General features: G+C 37.7%; 1 protein-coding gene across 5 annotated transcripts in view; it reads right to left on the bottom strand.

Annotated features, from left to right (window-relative positions):
- Window positions 1–19969, bottom strand: part of GRM1 (glutamate metabotropic receptor 1) — a 407487-nt gene that overhangs the window by 42771 nt on the left and 344747 nt on the right. For all 5 annotated transcript variants that reach the window (XM_032339302.1, XM_032339304.1, XM_032339306.1 and 2 more), the window contains exons 7-8: window positions 19717–19885; window positions 5260–5386 (exon numbers count right to left, since the gene is read on the bottom strand). In XM_032339302.1, the coding sequence (XP_032195193.1) occupies window positions 5260–5386; window positions 19717–19885 (296 nt within the window). The remainder of the gene's footprint in view (window positions 1–5259; window positions 5387–19716; window positions 19886–19969) is intronic.

A 19969-nucleotide genomic window follows, 5' to 3' on the forward strand; every position in this document is an offset into this window, starting at 1 on the left:
TGAACTCTTTCTATGACCTTCATGTTATATGGCCAAGTCCGCCTATCTCTAATCGCCAGTTGAAATCCATCAGTAAACAAACTGGTTTTGGTTGTCACCAGTGGAATTTCAAACTCTCAACTGCATATTATGAATATCAGTCTCCTTAATGTAGCCAAGAGTTAAAGACAGGTAGGTACTCAGGCATCTCCACAGATAATCAGAGTTGTCCAAGCCTAGCTATAAATCAAGCCTATTCTACACAGTGTACTATATGCAAAGGAAGAAAAATATGCTTGAGTTAGAAGGAGATATAAGTATCCTGTGTTGCAACAGTAGCATTATGTCAACAACACCTCAAAACAATATACTTACAACTCTACTGTGATTGCTTTATTTCTTGTGAAGATCCTAGATTCTTTCCCTACAGGGAAGCCAGGGTTTTCAATGATAATCCAGGAATACTCAAAACAATAAGTCGAAGATAGGGACTGATCACTTATATTTTAAACAAGCTTTGTTTTCTCCTTCTTTTTCTTATTTCCTTTCCTTCTTTTTTTTTTTTAAGACATTCTAAATTTTAGATGCATTAGCTTTGATTCCTTGAGAGAATTAGCTGTAATATCCATATTGTCCATATATGTAATATAATATGTAATGTACTTTTTTGTTCTGTTTTGAGGTTTAAAGAATTGTTCAACTGGAAGGAGTTACCTTCAACCAGTGGTGAAGACTGTCCTGGCCCTACCTGACCCCCAGCACCCAAAACTAAAAGCCTTTATGTGAGTTTTACATACTATATATAAAGCCTCTAAAACTTAGGGACCTGGCAGTATCTGTGGTTACAGTTTTCCCAGAGAATCCAGACCTATCAGACAAGTTCATTTCCCAAGAATCCAGAGCTATCAGACTACAAATTCCTGAGCAAAATCCAAGACAAGTGGTAATAACTCTGATCTGAGGAATAGGAAGTTAGTCCTAATTTTTAAACAAATATTGGTTCACTTGTAAGATCCAAATGCATTGGAAGAAGCTATTTTTAATACAGGATTTCTTCCCAATTAGGTTAAGACATATTTAATATGAATCAAAGAAATAAAGTCCACAGGTCTTCGGACATTTAATAGCAGTTACAATAATACTTCATAATTAATAAAGCATCATCAAAATGCTTTCTTTAGTGTTATTACATTAATATCAATTACGTACAAGGAGAAATTCTGTTTCATGGTCAGTGCTCAACTTAAATGTCACCTTCTCTATGAAGGCTCCTCTCTTCTTTGCAGGGAGAAATAATTGTTTTTTTCTCAGTTGTTCATATGACATTTTGTACACACTCCTGTTGTAGGACTTAAAATTGTCTAGTTTCATAGGTAGCTCCTTCCCAGGATATAAACTTTATTTCATTCACGTGTATGTTTCCAGTTTCTCCAAAAAATGCTTAGTACAAAGTAGGTGGTAGTGTATAATATGAAATTTAAGTAAGTAAGTAGATAGTGTAAGAAGTCATAGCAACTGTTGGGATAGAGAAAAATAGTAAAAATTAATTTCTATTACTTAATATTTTAATGATAAAATTTAATGTAGTTTGGTTTTCTGAGGAAACTTCTTACCCTATTCGATTTTTAAAAAGAAATAAGTTTCATCAGATTACATATAATTGGTTCATGAATTGTTAAACTACTGTCAAATTTTATACCATGACAGAAGAAATCCCTGTTTATGCATCATAAGAAATAAAGTGTGAAATTTAAATGCTGAATTAAAATGTACATTTTCCTAAGAAGAAAATGTGAGAAACTTATTAACAGCTTCAGAAAGTGCATCCTCTAAGTAATGTATCATTTTTTTCTTTATAGCCAACAAACAATATATTCTAATGAAAACAATAACACATTTATAAACAGGTATTTATTCCTTAATATTAGAGCTTTTGGAGCATGTGTGGAAAGTAACTATCTCATAAAATAATTTTATGCCTATTAACAACCTTTACATTCAGTAAAAAAACACCATTTCCTAAAGAAGAACGATTTCTCATTTTAACTAAAATTCAGTCCAAAAAAAAAGAGAAATCCACCTTGTGAAAACAAAACACCTACTTAAAGGCTATGCATTACTCCTCCGAGTATTTCTACTGGTTTTTGGTATTCTCTGCTTGTGGGTTTTCTCTTTTCACAACTACTGCTACCATGGCAACCACCAAAACCACATTGCAATGTAGTGCACACTTGCTCTGAGCCTGACATGGCACCAAATGAGTGGCAAATGAGACCACACTGTCCATTCGTGTGTAAGACTGAAAGGAATCCAGAAATGATAGGTGTCATTAAAACTAAGTATAAGCTAAATCAGAGATTTGTACTCTGAAAGACCCTAAACATAAATTGGCACAATAATTAAATATATGCTCCAAAAGTAGCCACTTGCCTATTTTGCTATTAGAAAAGGGTTGTCTGAATAAAAAATCAGAAATGATTAAAAAAAAAAAAAAAGGCTGTCTGAGTTGTTGCTTGGTTCAACTCATTTGATGCTAAGGTGACTTTTATGCATGAGATGGATGATAGACTGAATATTTTAGAAAATAATCACATTAAATATCTAAGTATAGTGAAGGAAGGTTTTTTTTTTATGCTTTATTAACTGAAAGAGCCTTAAATCAATCAATGGTGATCCTCATTTGTTAGTGGGCAAAACATATACCTACAATGGGAGATCTCTAGGGAATAAAATATATGACTTTGAGTTCATTAGTTCATATTGGATCTTTTAAAAAAAACCTTTTTTTTTTTTTAATTTACTGTCTTAAAATAGGACAGAAGTTCTTTACCAGGTATGAGATAAGCTCCAATCAAAGTAAAAAAAGGAGCCTTGGGAAAAATTTGGGGAAGCCCCAAAAAAATGTAGACAAAAGAAAAATTCTTATACCTCAAAGCCAGGACTTCTGATTTCTAAAATCAACCTGAGAAAGGCTAGCTTTCTTTGTCTTTGAGCCTCTTCCCAGGCAGCTGTAGTCTCAGTCAAATAACAGAGAGGACTGACTAGTAAGTCAACCCTCTATTTGATATAAAAAGGCCCAGCTGGAAGCACACACTATGAAAGAGGATAAAGATGTGAACAGAGACACAGCATGAGTGGGAGAGAGGTCTTGTTGTCCAAAAGTGGCTGAAAAAGCTTTTCCAAGCCAGTCTATTGCATGCAACAAGGATATAAGTTAGACCTAGGGATAAAAATCCTGAGTTCTCACAGTGGCTTCTCTATTAACCAAATCCATTGACCTGGATGAACTTAGATAAGTCCCTTCTTCTTTCTACTTCTCTCAATAGAACTTTTATTAGACAGCTATTGTGTTCAAGGCACTAGACTATGAGCCAGAGAATAATGTTTCTCATAGGATGAGACAGAACCAGGTGCCTCAGAATTTGCAGGGTCCCTTCTCAGAACTGGTGAACAGGATTCTCTGCAAATGGGTAATATCTGGGTAACTTTTAGGCATATTAAAGTTGAAAATCAGTTTTCCATGACAGAATAAAAATATGATTGAGATACAGCTTTTATCTTCGAATATATTCTAATCTAACTTCCTTTTCTTTAAAAAAAAAAAAAGGCCTTTGTACTGAATAATTTCTAAAAGCTTTCTGACCCTCGTTTTAGATTAACTTTTTCCAAAAAAGATTACCATTTTACAAGGTACTCTTACTGAATAAGTCAAATTTTCATTATGTGACCTGGTTCTACTTACCCAGTCATTTTTGATGTGTTCTGAATAAGTCATACAATTTCTTAGTTGCTATTCTTATTTGGGAACAGATGAAAAAGTAAAAAACAATAAGAAATGTTACCCTTTGTAATGATTTTCAATAATACCCAGAGAGGCAATGAACTGGGCTCTGCTTCTAACTATTTGCATGACCTTGGGCACACAAGTACACCTCTTTGGGCCTCAACTTCCCCTTTCTGAAAGGAGGAATGAGATTACTCACATGACAAAATGTATTCAGATGACAGTTTCCATGGCTCTATTACTCTTAAAATTTGTGAAAAGTATTTGTGAAACATCTCTCATGTGTGTGGAAAACAAAATTCACATATTTGAACATTGCTCTTATGAAATTTACAAACTCATATAATCTATCCATATGATACCCATTGATTTTACTAATAAACCATCTCTCGCATTCATATATTCCTCTATTCCTGCTGCTGCTGCCCTCATCCATGCCCTTGGAAATTACTCATTTGAACCAATGCAACAGTTTCTAGCTTCTGTTTTTCATCCAATCTCACTATACTCCTCAGACTGCTAGTCTGAGCTAGTAGAAGCATCTTTCTGAGACACAAATACCAAGGTGCTATTTGCCTATTTAAATTCTTCAGTGGTTCTCCTGCGCTTAAAACCACAGTCCAAATTCTTAGGAAAAGGTCAGGAAGAATCTTGTATCATCCACCACCAGTCTCATTTCTGCCCTTTGCTAGGTCCTTATGTCTACTAACCAACCCCACACACTTATTTTGTGGTTTTCCCCAAATGTGTTATAGGCTTTCATTTTCTCGTCTTCTAGTTTTTCTCTGGAATTTCTTTCATCTCCTTATCTTCCTAACGAACTTTATGCACTATAAATATCTCTTCTATATTAATAACAATTTTATATTATTTTTACATGTTTCTTCCCTGATAAGTTTTAAACAAAATAAAGTAATAAAGCAAGATACATTTATTTAATTTTTTTTTAAAGATTTTGTTTATTTATTTGACAGACAGATTACATGTAGGCAGAGAGGCAGGCAGAGAGAGAGGAGGAAGCAGGCTCCCTGCTGAGCAGAGAGCCCGATGCGGGGCTCGATCCCAGGACCCTGAGATCATGACCCGAGCCGAAGGCAGAGGCTTAACCCACTGAGCCACCCAGGTGCCCCGCAAGATACATTTAAAGCAAAAAAAGTACTGCCTCACACATGTTCGAGAAATGTTTGCAAACATAAATGCAGGTAACTAGAAATACCTTCAAATAAAATTTTTAAAAAGAAAAACAGAAAACAACTGGCATACCAGAATACCCATTTAATACACTTTTATTTAGATTTTAAAAATGAGCTTGCTTTTCAATATGGATGATTGAAAACTTATAAAGGTTTCTATGTGCTCTTTGACATAAGCATTAAAAAGTGCACATGTTATTTAAACATCAAAAAGGACAAGAGTTGCTCATTCATATTTTAAACAATGGGCATATTAAGAAGGTCCACAATCAGGCACAAGATCTGAAGTAGGGCACTTCTTACCTGTTAGATCTGCACTGGGCCACCACCCTAAGTCGCAGGCTTTACAGGTGAACTCATCTTGCACGTATTCATTCTCTTTGCAGGCTGTGCAAATCCAGCAGCAACTCACTTCTCCTTTCCGTATGACCTGTAACACAGGGATAGTCCATATGCCTTAAAGAGGGTTTCCCCCAGAAAGCCTTCTATATCAATATGGACTTGTTTTTATACTATAATAAAAAAAAAAGAGTAATTCTTCAAAAAAGGAACCTTAAGTACATGCATTTAAATATACCTGATTATCTTAAGAGTTCAGATGTGAATTTCAGGTCATTTTATACTGGGTTTGGAGGCTTTTCAAAAATAATATATTTCATGAAGAGAATTGATGACATTATCTCTTTCAGAGTTAAAAAATGAAACAGTTGAATTTTATTATTTATATTCATTTGTATTATCCTCAGAAAAATAAAAATACATTTTCCTTCTCTGAAAGAGCAATGTTTAACCACAGAAGTTCTTATATATTATTTTCTTATTAATGCACAAAAATCTGAGGAATTATGGAATTTTATAATTATGAAAGTCTCAGTAACTTTATATACATAAAAACAGAATGATTGCTAAGAAAACCAATCCTGTTATTGGCCTGTGACTTGCTTTAGTGTACTTAAAAGATTACATAAATTGTTGGAAGAAAAATTACTAGTCCAAAATTACTGAAGAATCATTTATTATTGAAGTGTAGTAGTTTAAACTTTCTCCAATTTTCAATCTGTTTGGTAATCAAATTTCACTTGACATGATACCAAAAAAAGTCAAATCACACTGCATTTAAAGGGATTTTCTTGTAAGCACATATTTAGATCTTGCTTTCATCTGCAGTCTGAGAACTTCTGCTTTTTATTAAAATATTTCATACATTTACATTTAGTATTATCATTGGTGTGGTTGGAAATGAAGATTCAGACCAGATGCTGGACATCATGTACATAAGGTATAGTGTGCTGGATGTTTTTCCTTGAAGAAGTACTGGTCTTTGTTCTGGCAGGCAGCTAAACTGCTTGTGACTCAGTTAGAGCATTGTTTTTAACCTTTTAGAAGTCTAGAAGAGTCTACTCTAGGAATAATTAAGCCTCATTATTAAGGTGTGACTCCCTGGGGTTTCTACTTAATCCCTTGTGTATTCAACAAGGTATCTCCACTCTGGTTTGTGGAAAATAAGACAATTCCTGGATCTGTGTATGCTCAGGGATTCCAGCTTCCTAGTAACTCTTTCTCACTTGAATTTTTGAATTTTGTCCTACTCGTGCACACAGATGCAGACCTGTGTTCAGCCAAATGCTTAAGAGAACCTGTATGTTAACTTCTAGGACATTTTCAGAATAGTTCTATCCCTTATACCACACTACAAATTCTCACTGCCTTGGCCTTCCTAAACTTTGATTTCTGTCTTCTTTAATTATCAAGATCTCCAAGCTCTCTGTTCTCTTTTACTGAAAAACAAGGAAATTGCCTCCAGGCAGAAAGCCTGAATGATTTTAGGGTTCACCTTGTTTATTTGCCTTCACTTCCCTGGAATCAAGGTCATGCACCATTTTCCAACATCTGAACAGTTATTTCATATATTATGTCAAGTTTTCTAGTTGTTTACACCAAAATGCAGTCTGGGCTCTGTTACTCTTTCAGGGATAGAAGCACAAGTTTTCCTTAATACATATGAAAAAATTAGAAATCAAACTGTAAATATTGCTAGACCTTAAAATCATACAAACTCTAGTCTTTGTGAAAATAAAACTATATTCTCACAGAGCAGGTCAAAATTTATCCCACTATCTTAGAATTACATAAATAAAAATGACAGTATATTTTCAGAAAATGTGAGTTTTTCTTTTTTTCTTCTACTTTCAGAAAACTTTAGAAAGTAGAATCAAATTAAGTCTTAAAAAAAAAAAAAAAAGACTCCCCACAACCTCAAAATAAGTGTGGGAAATTTACATTCCAAATAATAATTTTTTAAGTGAGATGAGAAAAATTGAGTAAATGAATACCGCTTTATTTTAATTGGCATAGAAGTACAGTAAAAGCCATCACAAAATACTGTATCTCCCTTTAGTCAGCTTTGTCTCTTTCTCTTACTATAAAAATAATGCTACTAATTCAACAAATTCAAAGGTGGTAATGCTAAACAAATTGATTTTTGCAGAATGAATAGTGAGGGTAGATCTTGTGATTAGCTGGTACTTGGAAAGTATTTCAAATCAGGTTTTATATGACTGAATAAATGAATCAATAAATGATTAGCTTACCTCCTTAATAAATAATGAAAATGGAGCTGCTTAAATAGAGTTATACTTTATGATTTCTTCTTTATTCTGCCACCAAGGATGTGTACTTTTGGCATACACGTCTGTAATATTTGGTTTGCCTTTTTTTTTTAAATTTAATTTTTTTAAAGAGAGATTGGGGAGGGGTTTGGGGAGGGTCAGAGGGGGAAAGAGAAAGAATCTTAAGTGGGCTCCATGCCCAGCACAGAGCTCAATGGGGGGCTCTTTCCCTAACCCTGAGATCATGATCTGAGCTGAAATCAAGAGTCAGATGCTTAACTGAATGAGCCACCCAGGAACCCTTGACTTGTCTTTTCCATCTCTCAGTCACCCCTCTAGACTGAGGTTTTATCATCTTACACCTGAATTCTTGTCCCTGTCTCCTAATCATACAACATTGCTCTAATTTCTTTTTGCACTAGAGTAACATGCACACAGCTGCCAAGATCACCCAAATAGCCCATGGCTCCTCAAGAGAAGGGACCAAGCTGACTTTCACTGTTTTCAGATTTAGTCATCAAGGGACAAATAGGTATCAAAAACACGCAGTGGTGGCCAATGGATGGGTATTGAATAAATCTTTTTTAAAAAAACCACAATTAAACCACTTAAAGAATTTTAGTGCCTCCCTGCCCCTATACCTTTGCAATATAAGCTCTTCAGACAGGCATTCACTTAGTCCCTGGTCCTTGTTTCTGCACCAAAATTTTCCGTTATTAATTTCTTATATAAGTCTGCCGAATGAGGATAGAGCCTCTGTCCCAGCCCCTCATTGTGTCTTCATTAATGTCCACATAACTGTCTGATTTGTTTTGGAGGAAGGTTTCAAGTACAGTAGAGACATCATTGAATTTGTGTTTCACCTGACTTGCTTTCTACAAGGAGTATTCTGGCTGCTATTGAAGAATAGAGTTTAAAGACAGAGAAAAAAGAATGAAGGGGTGTGTGTGTGTGTGTGTGTGGGTGTGTGTGTCTGTGTGTGTGCGCACACGCATGCTTCTGCGCCTTTTATATGTGTGTGTTTTAATCCATGGCTCTCACATGGAATCAACATAGTAAACAAATAAATATGTTTTAATGAAAGAAAGAATATTACCTTCCATTTAGAATGTCATCTCTTCTCCATCAGTCCATTGTGTCACTACTTTCAAGGGCAGATACATCACAAGCTCCAGACAGTATCTTGGAGCAGCAAATCCTTTCAAACATTGCCTTATTTCTAATTCTCTAGTAGCTAAAATACAATTGATATTTTATTACTCCAAGCTAGATTTCATCTTCTAATTTTTTCATATCTATATAATAGATATGTTTCATCCAGATACAGTTCTTTTTAATTCCTGTTATTGTCTCTGATTTATATCCAAATCTTCCCAATAGCATATTATTGATTATTTTTATATTTTCTGTATTTTTATATGAGTCATGGTTACTGATATTTCTTTTGCATGTATAGCGGCCCCTCCTGATCCACGGTCAGTCTTTGTTCAGAAGCATACAATCCTCCTGACGTATTATCAGGAGGTCAATAGCAGCCTAACAATTTATCACAGTGCCGACATCATTCACCTCACTTCATCTCATCACGTTTTATCATCTCATCATTTTATCATCTCAAATCATCCCAGAAAGAAGGCTAAGTACAGTATAGTAAGATATTTTGAAAAAGATAGAGACCACATTCACAAAACTTTTATTACAGGTTATTGTTATAATTTTTTTAATGTTTTAATTTTTTTATAAACATATACTGTATTTTTAGCCCCAGGGGTACAGGTCTGTGAATCGCCAGGTTTACACTTTTCACAGCACTCACCCTAGCACAATATTGTTATAATTATTATGTGTCATTATCAGTTACTGCAGTTAATCTTTTATTTATAACTTTTATTTATAAATTAAACTTTATCATAGGTATGTAGATCTAGGAGAAAACATCGTATATACTAGGTTTAGAACTATCTGTGGTTTTAGGAAAAGGGTGTCTTGGAACATATCCCCCAAATAAGAGGGGACTATTATATTTTTAATTTTTTTTTCAAGATTTTATTTATTTATTTGACAGAGAGAGATCACAAGTAGGCAGAGAGGCAGACAGAGAGGAGGAAGCAGGCTCCTCCTGGATTCCTACCTGGACTGCTGAAGAAACATGAATCCTAGACCCTTTTCTAATAAAAGGGCAGAGAGCCCTGGGGGGCTCAATCCCAGGATCCTGGGATCATGACCTGAGCCAAAGGCAGAGGCCCTAACCCACTGAGCCACCCAGGCTCCCCAAGAGGGGTCTATTATAGTATATATTCAGTAACTGACTAAAGTATGTTTTCACTTTTGTCACAAGTACTTTTTATGATATCTTTGAGTCACAATGACAGTTTTGATATTTTACTGAAAGTGCCCTTAAAGGACCAAGGCTTACTAAGGCCCAGAGCCTGCTTTGATTCTTTTTATGTCCTGTGCACACAGAGCTATTTATTATTAGTGAGACCAGGTGAGCTGCTGGTACATACAATGCCATGATTCAATTACATAGACCCTGTAGGAGTCTTAAAGTATTTATGCAAGGAAATCAAGTGTTGTTCATTTTGTGACTAAGTTTCTGAAGTAACTTGAAATGGATTTTTTAAATTAAGGTTTTATTTAGAGAAAGGATATGGGCGCCTGGGTGGTTTGGTCGGTTAAGTATCAGACTCTTGATTTCCGCTCAGGTCATGATCTCAGGGTCGAGAGATAGAGTCCCCTGTAAGGCTCCAGACTCTGTGGGGAGTCTTCTTAAGATTTTCTCCCTCTGCCCTTCCCTCCGCTTCTCCCCCAATATGCATGCATGCTCTCTTTCACATAAATAAATCTTAAAAAAAAAAAAAAGAATGAAAGAAAATAAACAGCATCTCAAGAGAATGTAATGAAGGAAAGATAACTGTGAATCAGAGGAAACAGAAAAAATTTTCTTCAGAAGAGAAATGCCCAAAAGACTAAACAGAATAGAGAAGCTGAGTCTACTCTGATGAGGACTGTAGGAGAGTCAGCTGCATGAGAGAAGAGCTAGTGCTGCTCTCTTCTTTCCTATCATGTCCTGTATGTGAGCTGGGGCAACAGTCAACTTGAGTGAGAAGTTTTTCTCCCACTCACTGAGTTCCTCAAAGGAAGTTTAAGTTTCCTTCACATTCACGGAGCTAGTGAAGTACGGAAGCTGAAGGGACTCCATTTTAGAAAAGCTCCATCTCGTTTTTCTACAGGACCCCGATAATCATGTTTCAGATTTTACTTCTAAACAAGTCGAGGAAGCTCTGTTCTCCTTTCAAGGGGGAAATAAAGTTAATCGTTCTCTGAATTTTGTTCTAAGCTCCAAATCCCTGATAGCACTTAAGAAAAGCCAGATCCCAAACATGTCCCAGGACGTTCGCTTCAAACAAACCTCGGCTGATACTGGCATCAAGACTCAGCTTCAGCTACCTTATGGAATAACCTGTTCACCTGACACCTCGATTGGACTGGATTCCTACCTGGACTGCTGAAGAAACATAAATCCTAGACCCTTTTCTAATATAAACCTCTAACCCCAAACAATGACAAGATTCATTCTCCTTTCCTTTCTGAGTCTCCCAGATACTCTGTCTGCCATTCTCTGCCACTCATGCTATTCAATAAACTCTTCTTTCACTTTCTCTGGCTCCTGGTTTGTTTTGTTTTGTTTTGTTTCATGTTTGATTTCTATCCTGTGTGAAGCCAAGGGCCCTCTAGGTTGGTCTTATGGGATCTTCCTCTGGGTCCTCGTAACCATGCCCACATCACTGGCATGGTTCTTGGCATATATTAATTACTCAATAATGCAGATGGAAGAAAACAGAAAAATAATATAGACTATGACATAAACAGAAAAACTGTAAATGAATTCAAAGAGAATGAAAAATTAAAGTGAAGAAAACCTTACAAAAACTAAATAAAAAATGCCAATGAAAAAAATCCCCACACTGTAATTTATTACAAGGAAAATGTAATAAAAATGGTATAGTAATATAAAATCATCACAAGAGCAGACATATATTGAACCAGGCTATATGTTAAGACCTTTGTACAAAATTACACTAACCCTGCACAACCACTCCAGGGGGTGGAGTTAATTATGTGAGTTCTGCAGGTGAGGAAGTCACTACAGAAGGGATCCATGTCTTGTGCAAATCTCAGTCATGTTATGTTCAGTTACTTCCAAAGCTAGGCTCTTTCCAGTGTAACAATGGCTGCCAGGGTGATGACATGTTGTCCTGAGAACCAAAATTACATCTCAGAGGCTGGTAGATATATACTCAATTAATCAACCTTTGTTTAGTGGTGCTGTGTGCCAGACATGGTGCTATACATGGCATAAATTTTTGAGAAACCCAATTGTTAAGACTAAGGAGCTCAAAATCTAATGCAATGTATTAGTGTAGCACCTAGGGGCCACATTTAAAGAGACACTCTCCCTCAGGGTTGTGTAAGTATGCACCCTGCACTTGCACAATCTTGAGAGTGAGCTGGGGCAACAGTCAACTTGAGTGACTTAACAGTCAACTTAAATTCTTATACTTCAAGAACTCTTTACTTACAAAAACAAATGGGCCCTGTTTCTGCCACTGCCACTGTCCAATATCATGTGATTAGCAGCAGCACCTAGCAGGACTCATCCCCAGAAATTGGCAAGCGGGGTCTGAAACTAGGGGATCACCAACAACTTCAGTAAATGTGTGATTAGCATAGCTCTGGTCAACCTATGAGAGGCAAGCATATAGGTATTACTCAAAGTGGCTGTGGATAAATTAATAATTCCAAGAATTTCTCATTATGATTAGTGCTTAAAGAATTTTTTTCTCATTCAGAGGGTCTATAATAATTTCATGTTTTCACATGCACAATAAGATACCAAAAAAAGGGTGTTTTATCTTCATTTTTTTAAAAAATCATAGCCAATATGTTTTTAGTCACCAGAGCAGATCGTATTGTTGTTATGCAATCACAGCCTTCTCAGATTAAAAGAAAAATTTTATATTCTTGTGGGCAATTTATATTCAGATATTGCCATCCTGCAGTGGGATTTAGAAAGTATTATATAATGGACAAAGCATATCATCATTTCACTTGGTTGCCAAAATGGCTGCATTAACTATGAACAGTTTAAGTGGGTAGTTTGCTTTGAATCACAAGAGAAAGAGAAAGTGGAGGTGGATGGGGCAGTTGTGGCTGATGATATTATAGCTAACTTCTTAGCTCAGCTCATGGTTGTATGCGAATAATCTTATTTTGAGAAAACACAAGCTGAGGTATTAAGGCGTGGAGTTTCCTATTTGCACCTTACTTTCAAATGGCTCGGGTTCAGGGAGAACTAGGTGGGGAAAAAGAGAGAGGAATAAAGAAATTAAGAGAAGGGTGCGGGGAGAGGAAATATAGTGAAGGCTTCATAATTACTGATTGTAGTTGGTGGCTGCATGAGTGGTCAATTTAATGTGGTTTTTTTTTTTTCACATTTGAAAGTGAGGAAAAATGAGGGAAGTACTAACGAGATCAAAATTATAAGCAAATAGGAAGAAAGAGCAAATAGGAAGAAAGATATATCATTACAGATACAGGGAGTTTCCAAAGAGAATTTACAGCTAGTAGGCTTGCGATAACTTCAAAAAATCTCCGAAAGCTTCAGGCAAATGGGCTGGATGGGCTGGGTGGTGGGGAGAGGCCATGACACACCCGTGCAAGCTACATAGTGACCAGGGAATAACGATTGCTTGCACCATGGGAACATTTGTTCAAGGTAGATGTCAGTTTAAAATGATTCTCTTGCCACCAAATTCAAGACAAAATTCCTCTTCCTACTGCCATGAAGAGAAGACAGCATATCCAAGCAATTTCAAAGCACACACACTGGAGGAGAATGAAACGATTCCAAATGCTGTGGCCTAACATTTGAAAACAAAAATAGCTACAAGTATAGAGAACTGCAGCTACAGCATGACACACTTTGAACTCTGAATTTTGGAGCAATTGCAGATGGAAAAGCTGCACATAAAATAATTTGTCCTGCATTATCCATAATGTAGCCTAAAAGAAAATCAGCAGGTGAGCTGATTCAGTGTGAGGGTAGGAAGAGTGCAAGGGGGTGCATCATATGAGTTCTTCCCACCCCACTGTTTTAACCTCCCAATCCCAGGTATTGGGATTAAAGGGAGAATAGTATCTCCTCAAGTGGTAAATTACCAGGAAATGGTGCTATAGCCTCTCTTTGGTTATTTTATATTTTGATGAAACTTTTGCAATGTTCTCATCATTGCAAAATAAATGGAATGATAACACTTTTCAAAGTTCATCTATCTGATTTCACATAATACAATGTTTCATATTCTATCACATTATCAAAGTTGTTTTACTCCCTGAGGATATTTAATTGTAATATTGGCAGGTGTGTTGTGATCTGAAGTACAAACATTATGATAGGCCTATTTTTTCTTTTCAACTTTGATACTGGATAGCATGGGCTCAAGACACATCTATTTCCTACAGTTATTTCTGCATGAAGGATTGTTGGCAAATAATATATGTTCTATCATATAAAATTCATCCTTATCACATTTGGAAAGGTAGGGTAGCACTAATTGCTTGATGATTTTGGGTGAAATGGGGGTTCAGTCTTTCAGAGAGATAGCACCCCTTGCAGAATAATGCTGGAATTGGGTTAAATAAGCAACTGTAAATATAGAAAGAGTTCTTTCAAGAACAGGAAAATGTACAGAGGAAGAGAAAAATCATGCTAAAGAGGCTACAGAAAGAATGGTATAAAAGCAGGCATTAAAGGATGATGTTGGGTGGCTAAAATGACAAATATTCTGGAATGTGAGGCTCTCATCCCTAATCTTTGCAGAGTCTTGAAATAAAAGATCTACAACAAAGTGGCTGCTTTTTAATCACTGGCCTATGTTGAAAGGTGATAATGTCAATGTGAAAATTAATATTAGCAATCATATATTGAAAGAAAGATATTACTAGAAACTATAAGTTTCCTACATTGGCAACTTCTCTCAAGGAGTTATACTTAGCTACAGAAAAATCCAAAGACAAACTCCTCTAGCAGCATTACCTAATCATGCTTATGGCATTATTAAATCTAAGGACACATAATTACATTAAAGGTCAATGTAAATGGTTTCTTGATAGACTGTCTGAGTGTTCTTTCATCTTTGAAGACATCTTGAATCACAATGAAAATGAACATGTCCCTTTCAGTTTGATACTGAACAATTCTGTGGTTTGGCCTATTTGCTGATCTAAATGGAATGGTAAACAGAGCGACATGGAAGCTGAAGTTGAGCAAAGGGCTTTAGCAGTTTTAAGTTAAAGAGTCTTCTGAGGTCCACACTGCTAATACCTTTTGAAAGTAAACTTTTATCTTTCCAATAGAAAATGCCAACAAATAGGAAGGAATCAGACTCATCCCTCGAAAGGAAATTAGTTAACTTTATTTCAAAGCCTGTAGTTTGTAAGATATGTGTACCTGGGCTTTTCTATACGTATGTAAGGTGAATTTTATTATATGACAATATGGAATGTGTGAATGAGGATACATTTGTGATGTATTCTATTATGTTCACGCAATTCTCCAGAATTCTGTTTTGACTGGCTGGGTGAGAATAGGAGGAATCAGGGCTCTTCATTCCTCATGCCCAAACCCCTAGCCCCAAAACCATCCTCTTAAGTAAAGACCCCAAAGGCAAACTTAAGGGGAGGGAAAAAAGAATAAGAGCCAGTGAAAAAAATCTGCAGGATCCTTTCCCTCAACTTCTCTACTGGTTTCCCTGCTTCTATTAAACTCTCCCAAGATCCCTCACTAATATTGCTTCCACAATTCTAGATTCTATTCCCTATTAAAGTCGATCTCTATTTATAATTTTATTGTCAACTACTGAGAAAATAAGGCTTAGCAACTGAGACTTGCATTTGTAGGAAATAACATCATATCCTCTAATGACAGGTAGTTGAACAACCTGATGCAGTGCGCTGATGAGAGCTTCAGGCTGGCTCTGGGCCCAGCTTTGGCACTCTCTAGATTGAGAAGGCTTGAGGCAAGTGACTCAGCCTCTCTGGGCCTCAGATTTCTCATGGGGGCCATAGTATCAGCTTTAAAAGGGTTGTTTTAAGGGATAATTAAAATGATGATGGTAATGCACCTATGCTTGTATTTGCACAAGAGGATGCTTGATAAACATTCATCTCTGACCTCTATTGTCTCCCTTCTCCTTCCTTTCACTGCCTCCCTTTGCTTTCCTGCCCCTTCTCGGCTCTTTCCTATCCTGCACCACACCAACAAAAATCGCTGCACACTTGATACGGGAGACCACCATATGTGCCAGGACTTTGGTGTTTGCTCACAGATCCATTGTCCACACGTTGTGTGCTGCCTCAGATGTTCTTCCTCAAGTCTGTCTCTTAAGCCCTTGGCCACTGGCTCTTGGGAAGTCCTGGACCCTTCTGCAACCCTTACCTCAGCCTCTATCACTGTTGCCTTATTTCAGGCTCCTGCACCTCTCTGTCTCTCCCTTGATTCCATCACTGGGTTTCAGAAGAGACTCCATTGTATGCAGAAGTACACTGTACACAGAAACTCAGACCAGACTGCAGGGGACTTACAGAGGCTTTGGTCCCTAACTCTTTCTAATTTGAAAAAGGACCATGGAACAGGACATAGATTCTGGCTTCCCCGGTGGCTGCCTAAAGGGATCAGATGGTGTTACTTCCCATGAGCAAACTTTGACCAGAGGAGCAGAAAATGGCATGGCACAGGTGCACACATCCTTCTCCCCTCTGCTCCAGTAGACAGTCTGAGCAGCCTGTTCAGAGATCTCTGTGAAGCTGAACAACTAGTTGTATTCAGTGAAGTGGCATCCTGCTCAGTAAAGCATTGCTTCAGTGATGGTGGTGGTGCTGGTGTTTCTCCATGCTCCCATGGCTCCTTTCCCCTTCCCCTTCATTCTTGCATCTCTGAGATTCTACTTCCCAGTAATGCATTAGCACTTAAGCCTTGCTTAGTTGTAAGGTCTCAAGAAACCTGTGAACTACATTGTCCAGGCTTTCTTGCTAATGTCTTCTGGATGGTGTTGATAAAATGCAAGGACCTAATGGGAGACCCAAGAAAAGGAGAGAGGAGAAGCCAAAGTATCCTCTCATGCCCAGGTCAGGGGGCATCTCAGGAGCAGCTGCGACTCCTCCTTGTGTCCCTCTGACCCAAGGTGAAGATGATTCTAGCTGTTGGTCACCTCTGAGGTGCCCTGGGCATCCTCTTTCACTTCTATAACCAATTTCTTATATTAAATTCCTTTTATCAAACAACCTGGCAAGGGTTCTTTCTTCCTGTCTGAACCCTGACTAATGTAACACACAACCATAAAATGTTTGATCTTATTTAACTGTGTTTATGGAAAGGTTAAAATAAATTTCTGTTTCTGTAAGATATTTACAAGATATTATATATATATTTCTAAAAACCAATAACATAAGAAAACTGGACTTTTAGCTACTTTGAGAGAAATTACCATAAGAGAGTTCTGTGGGTTATCATAAAGAGTCAAATCATTTATTTTAGCACTTTAAATGGCATTTGATATTCAAAATGAATACTCCTTTTCTCAACAGTGTATTTCCCAGTTAATGCAAGGGCAAGTCCTACAATCCCCTTTCTCATTGCCTCTCTCCTTCCTGTCTTTGTAGTGGCTACTGAGGGATCTGGCTCTCTGCATCCTGGGCCTGGTAGGTGGCAAATTGGTGGTGTAAGAATCTAAGTGCTATCATTTGGTAAATGGGATTCAGATTTCATTTGTTTCCATACCTCCCCTGGTGCTTATGGGAAACAAACAAACATTCCACACACACCCCCACCTCCACTCCAGGTGCCATTGAGAACAGGCATATTTTCCTCCTGCAGGGTACAAAATATTTCTAAAATTAGACCCCAAGAGATTTGCATTTATAGCGAGTGCTCTGTAATGGCTCCGCGATGATTTCTGGGATCTTCTTCAATAACAAACACTGCATGGGCGTAATGCAAACGTGTTGCCAGAAATACTTTAGTATCCAGGCATAGAGATGTATGCAGACAGCCTTTCCTCTGAACTCGGGGAGGGAAGGCCTTTCTTCTGGACTGTACAAATCCGAATCCATACGGTATGTGAGGCTCCATACATGGCCTGCCAGCAATCACAGCAATAGCAGGGAATTGTGGAAGGGGGCTAGAGTTCAGAGAATCTTTAGAATGATTAGTTTTCTCTTGCCAGGGTTGGTTGGTTTGTTTTTCTTATACTCTGAAAAAACCAACTTTTAGTTCCATAAACTGTTTTACAGTGGTTGTGTGCAGCGTAGACAATGCTACCACACAAGCTGGAAAGGCCTGAGCCAGACATGTGATCCTTTTTGAGTCACAGAAGTCCATGAGCTCAGGGTTTCTCTTTTGTCCCCATGGTATGACCTCTGTCTCAGATGTCATGTTTCCCCACCATTCCGGAAGGATGACAAACATAGAATCTAGTGGTCTGGCATTTCATGGAAATAGTCAAGAAGCTACAGGCCTCTGGATTTTAAACCACCAGATAGCCTCACATGGAAGAATTTCATCAGGACAAGAATCAGAAATGGGATTCCTGGGGAGGAGCCGATCACACTGGGGTGGCTGCAAGCATGCTTTCACTGCTGAAACACTTCTGTGCAGAGTGGAAACTCATGGTATCTTCGAGCCTCCTGAATGCCCCCGCACTACTCCAACCTTGCAGGACTGCTTGCCCATATCTTCCCACAATCTAAGGACTAACCCTGGGCTTGGCAGGAGCACAAAGAAGGAGTCCAGCTGAATTGGTTAGAGTCATGACAATACTTAAGTACTTTAAATATCACACCTGCATAGAAGGCACAAGACATCTACAACTAGGGTGAATAAAATGAATGTAACTTTGTGTGTCAACCATACTCCATTTAAAAAAATGAAGATGCAATCAATCAACCCATCAATCAAACAAACTGGGTATCACTGAGAGTTTGAGTTCATCACAATAGCTCTTCAAAAGATGTTGCGGTTTCCAAATCCTCTGCCTTCACGGAGCAGCAGATGTGAGGCTCTTCCAGTTTCTGCGCCAGCACTTCTGCACACGACCAGACCGTTCAGTGTACCTGTCAGGGCTTCTCCCTGCAGGGGCGGTCCACGGCTCCCAAGAAGGGCAGTGGTGGTGTGGTTGGAGGAGCGGCGTGGCTGGAGGGGCCAGCACCTCCCACGGTGTCTACTCCAGCCCAGCTGTGCTGTGTGACATTTATGTGACAGCCTGTCTGCTCCCAGAGTTGAATCACAGAAAATTAGTGAGGGGAAAGACCTAGCAGGTCATTTAATCCATCCTCCTGCCAGTTGGCAATCACTGCCCTACACTCCGTTTCCTAGTGTATCATCTAGTTTGGTTTTAAATAGCATGAATTCAGGGAGCATTGTTGCCATGTCTTCTTTACTAAGAATTCTCTCTAGATCGCCCAGCCAAAGGCTAGATATTTGATGTGTATTTACTCTACTGTTATGCATATAGCTATATTGTGGTTACTCACTTGCCCCAGGCTGATGAAAAAAAAAAAAAGCTTCTAAGAATAATTAAGAAGTGAGGACTCTCTCTTGGCTAGAAAATGCCAATTTCAGGAAAAATTTAAAAATGTGGTGGTGAAAAGATAACTGATAAGCAGCTTCTGCAGTAGCTCATTTCAACTTCTTTTATGTTTATTATGCACTTATTTTGTATTGTTCAGCTTCTGCTTTCTTTAACAATAGCTACAACTATGACTAAGCATTATCACTGGTTTTGGTTTCCACATTTACTTGTTTTAATTTTTAATTCAAGTATTTGTCCCCTTGCTTTCTATATTGGATTGAAGATTCTGGCTCATCATTGCAATTCAGATAAGGACTATTCTTAAATATTTGAATGGTTTGCCTATTTCATTTCCTGATCTTTCTCTGTTTTCCCAATTTTAGCTAAACACAATTACAAAAACAGAAAGCTTGACACACCCTTTCTGAGCAGTCTTGTCTAAGAAAAATGTCTGTTTTTCTTTATATAGGCCCATGCAGGTGGTCTCTTCCTGTCCTAGAATACATCTGTGGTCAGCTTACCTTAATTTGACCCTTTAAGCAAGGCTCACTACACACAGACCGTACCACTCCACTCTTGTTCATTTGGATTTTGTAATCATCGATGTTCAACACGCCTTCATGCCAGGTTCCTACATGTACGTAGTCATAGCGATTAGCTTCTGTGTACTGAAGATTCATGATATCATACCTACAGAGAAAACAACACATGTGTCTTGGAGAGTATAGACATGACGCAGAAAATGGAAAAATTCGGTAAACAGACACACCAGAA

This window comes from Mustela erminea, chromosome 4 (genome assembly GCF_009829155.1).
Source record: "Mustela erminea isolate mMusErm1 chromosome 4, mMusErm1.Pri, whole genome shotgun sequence".
Taxonomy (NCBI): domain Eukaryota; kingdom Metazoa; phylum Chordata; class Mammalia; order Carnivora; family Mustelidae; genus Mustela; species Mustela erminea.